Source organism: Hyla sarda, chromosome 8 (assembly GCF_029499605.1).
Source record: "Hyla sarda isolate aHylSar1 chromosome 8, aHylSar1.hap1, whole genome shotgun sequence".
Taxonomy (NCBI): domain Eukaryota; kingdom Metazoa; phylum Chordata; class Amphibia; order Anura; family Hylidae; genus Hyla; species Hyla sarda.
The window spans coordinates 172,352,944-172,356,989 of NC_079196.1; the positions used below are offsets into that span (position 1 = coordinate 172,352,944).

Genomic DNA, 4,046 nt, shown 5'->3' on the forward strand with positions numbered 1-4,046 from the left:
AATAAACAGTGGGAATGTACCCTCAATCGCAACTCTTTCAGCATTCAGGTTAATAAGTCTGTGAATATACTTGACAGTGCATTTTGAATGTGCATGCCAAACACAAGCCTTGTACCCATAATCTTATGGTCCCTACATTGATTGTATTTTGTTTTCAAGATCTCTACTTGAGCGGCGGGGACCTTCATTGATTACCTCCATCTGTCATAGTCATATGATGAACACATCATTTCACATCTTGTCACAAGACAAGGCACTGCCATTAGCCGATTACCCGTGTGTTCATCAGATGACCAGAACAGATTTTTATCCATTGGATGTAAACAGTGAAGATTCCCTATAAGTGACAATGAGCAAAGCTCTAAAAACTGTATGGGATTGTTACAGTAAGTACATTGTAAGATCGTATAACTTTTTATACAGATAGAACTAATATAATACCCTTTCAAGTTACAAAAAGTAAAGCATCTGAAACAAGCTCTAGGATTATATAGAAAAGCCTGAATTAGAAAAAAATGTGATAATTTTATATTATATAGTACTATAAAAATGTATAACCAGTGTCACACCAAAAAAAGTCCACTCTGGACGGAATACTCCTTTACAATGTAGGTGACAAGATGCTGACATCTATGGGAATCACATGAGCAGATTTATTGTGTACTTTATGTGTAGCAAGTTGTAAGGAAGAAGGAAAAATACAATTCTAACTTCTCAAAGCCTTTTTTATTTTATGTGACAGCATTTTCAGCAGAAATGTCTTGATGATTTAGACATAGCTGTGGCTCAGAGCAGCAACCAGGACATTGATGAACTTCTCCCAAGTAGCCTCGACCTGAGGGGTGAATGCAGATCCCAACTTGGAGGCCAAGACGATGACCAGAACTTCTCCGAGACGCTGTGGAAGAGAAGTTTATAGTTAGTGTTAAACTAAACTGTTAAATGTTAAACTGTTAAAGTTTAAGTTCTTTTAAAAATATTACAAAAAAGGTATGGGAGATAGAAGTGACTAATTCAAGAAAACATAATGGCTAAGATTTATCATTGTCTTTAGACAGTTTTTTGTGTCTAGAAAAGGCGCAAAAAGGCGCAAGAAGGGTTTATTTGTGCCTTTTGGTTTACACATTTCTACTGATTTTGAGTTGCAATCCACTGATTTTGGCAATACACATGATACGGAAGGGTATTATGAACAGCGCCTTTTTGTGAAAAGGTGCAGAAAAGGCGCAAAGCTACTGAAAAGTCTCTAAAACTACACCAGCGCAGTCTCAGCTTAGCTTTTAGGTATATGCGAAGAGAGAAATTTCAGAAAATGTGACCTGCACTAAATTTATCAAATTGTCTGTGACCATTTAGTAAATTTGGTGCTCCTACACATTACCAGCACACAAAAAAGGTGTAGAAAAAAGCTTCACTTACACCTACAATGATAAATGCCGGCCATTGGCCGGCATTTATCATTGTAGGTGTAAGTGAAGCATTTTTCTAAACCTTTTTTTTGGTGTGCTGGTAATGTGTAGGAGCACCAAATTTATTAAATGGTCACAGAGCATTTGATACATTTTGTGCAGGTCACATTTTTTGAAATTTCTCTCTTCACATACACCAAAAAGCTAACTCCGGGCTGGTGTAGTTTTGGAGACTTTTCAGAGGCTTTGCGCCTTTTTTGCGCCTTTTCACAAAAAGGCGCAGTTCATAAAACCCTTCCATATCATGTGTATTGCCAAAATCAATGGATTGCAACTCAAAATCTGCAGAAATGTGTAAACAAAAAGGCGCAAAAAAAGCGCAAAGAAACCCTGCTTGTGCCTTTTGTAAACACTAAAAACAGTCTAAAGACAATGATAAATGTCAGCCAATGTATGTAACAACTCACGTCCATCTCATTATATGAGACAGTCACATTTCTTTATAGAAATAGTTTAGAAAACATCTGCAATAGTCACATTACTATGGATAGAGCACTGCACTGATAGTAAATGGCAATGATTGGCTTCTTCACAAAAATGTCACCAATAGGAAGTGAAAAAGTCAATGAATAATAATCTAGCGGGTTAGGAATGAATGGTAGGAGTAAAAAGTCTTTTTCTACCTTGAAGTTTTCGGGGTCCACATGGAGTTCCTGGGAATGGGTCTTGCTGAGAGCAGCCAGGTGATTCTTTACATCATCCATGTGTTGGACAGCATCGCCAATAGCAGAGAACACCTTCTTACCATGAGCCTTCACCTTGGCATTGCCAGAGATGGCGGTCGCATTGGAAAGGTTTCCGAAGCTGCTGAAGTATCTCTGGGTCCAGGGGAACACGACCAGCACTCTAATGAGAAAATTTTGAAAAAGGTTCTAAATGTTACTATTGTATATATGTAAATATATTTCGTTCATTGTACATTTTGTACATTTACTTTGCATCTCATTATCTCACCAATCACTATATGTGTATTATCTGTGAATGGAAATAGTCTAATTCCCATTTAGGGGCTGGAAACCTTTTTCACCTCTAATAACCATAAATGTTTGCTACTATTATCTGTAATATCTTGGTTCATACATTGATACATTGGAGCAAACTATCAGATGTTTGCTTATGTGCATATAAGAGTAGCAAACTTTCTGATGTGGGTATGAAAGGGAGACTAGTGTAGCGCTTTGTCCCCTTTACTGTTTTGCCGATGCACAACAGTCACCGAACAGCTAGCTGCAGTACATTGCACAGCTAGGTGTGCTGGAAGTACCACTGTGTAGGGACAATCTCAGAAGAAGACACAGAGCGCTACTCCAGCACTGCATCCCCTTCATCCCCTTCATCCCCCTACAACCATTGAGAGTATTTTACCCCTGCATGTAAATATCAATATCTTCACTGACTGGCAAGTTAAAAGAAACAAATAGGAAATAAGAAGGGTGTAAACTTTAAAAAAAAAAATCATATTCTAAGTATTAATAATAAAATTGTGAAAATTATATGGTTGTGTCATTACCTTGACAGGGTATCATGACCATCCTGTTCAACATCAACCTTGTCCCAGGTGGAGGTAATGGCGGCTTTCTCCTCATCAGTCCACTGCACCATTGTTGCTGTTGGGTTGGAGCTTGTAGAGATGAATCTCTTGCAGGGTGCTGTGCAGCTCGGCCACTGAGTGTCCTTTATATAGTGACCTTCTGGTTATCAACTCATGTACATTTCTGCTGCGTCATCCTCTTACTAACCACAACAATCTGATAACTTTTAGAAAGTGGTCAATAATTTTGTCTGTAACAGGACTGTATGCCATTAAAATTAAATTCATTTTAGTTAAACTACATTTAAATTACATTTTAAAAACAGTCTTCAATTTGTCTATTGTACTTCTTGATACTTTGTACTTAGTGATACAACATGACATTAATAATAATAATAAACTTTTTCTGAGCAAAGTGGAAAATCACATCACTCAGGCTTTACTGTATTTGTGTATCGATCCATAGTATGGACTGATAGAATTCCATTGTCCCATATTGTACCTTCATTTGGTCCTGTTTTTCAGACAGGCATAGAGAGGATTTTAAAACATTAAGGGGGACATTTATCAAGGTATTTAGAGCCTTTGTTTTGCTTACAAAAGTCGCACAAAAAGTCTCACATGCGCCTAAGCACATTTTTGGCGACTTTTGTGAGTAAGTAAAAAGTTACAAACAGCATTACCTAAGAAAATTTCAGTTTTCACTTTGCAGTGGTCAGGTATTTATGATGTGTGAAAGTCGCAAACCCCTTTCAAAAAGTCGCAAGTCTACTCCAGGTCTGACCATGGGGGGAGGGGGAGGGGGGAAACCTCCAGATGTTGTAAAACTACAACTACGAGCCTTACCCTTTGGCTGTCCATGCATGCTGGGAGTTGTAGCTATGCAACAGCTGGATGCACACTGGTTGCAAAACACTGAGAGTTTGTTACTTAAAACAGTATTTTTCAACACGTGTGCCTCCAGCTGTTGCAAAACTACAACTCCAAGCATGCATGGTCTGTCAGTGCATGCTGGGAGTTATAGTTTTGCAACAGCTGGAGGCACA

At 38.2% G+C, this 4,046-nt stretch overlaps 1 protein-coding gene across 1 annotated transcript; it reads right to left on the reverse strand.

The window, feature by feature from the left end:
• Positions 1-714: 714 nt before the first annotated feature.
• On the reverse strand, positions 715-3,180 carry LOC130284868 (hemoglobin subunit beta-2-like). The gene is made up of 3 exons (XM_056535750.1): positions 2,980-3,180; positions 2,093-2,315; positions 715-898 (listed from the first exon to the last, which is right to left on the reverse strand). Exons 1-3 carry the CDS (start codon positions 3,069-3,071, stop codon positions 770-772), a joined length of 444 nt encoding a protein of 147 aa, XP_056391725.1. The 5' UTR covers positions 3,072-3,180; the 3' UTR covers positions 715-769.
• Positions 3,181-4,046: the final 866 nt, after the last annotated feature.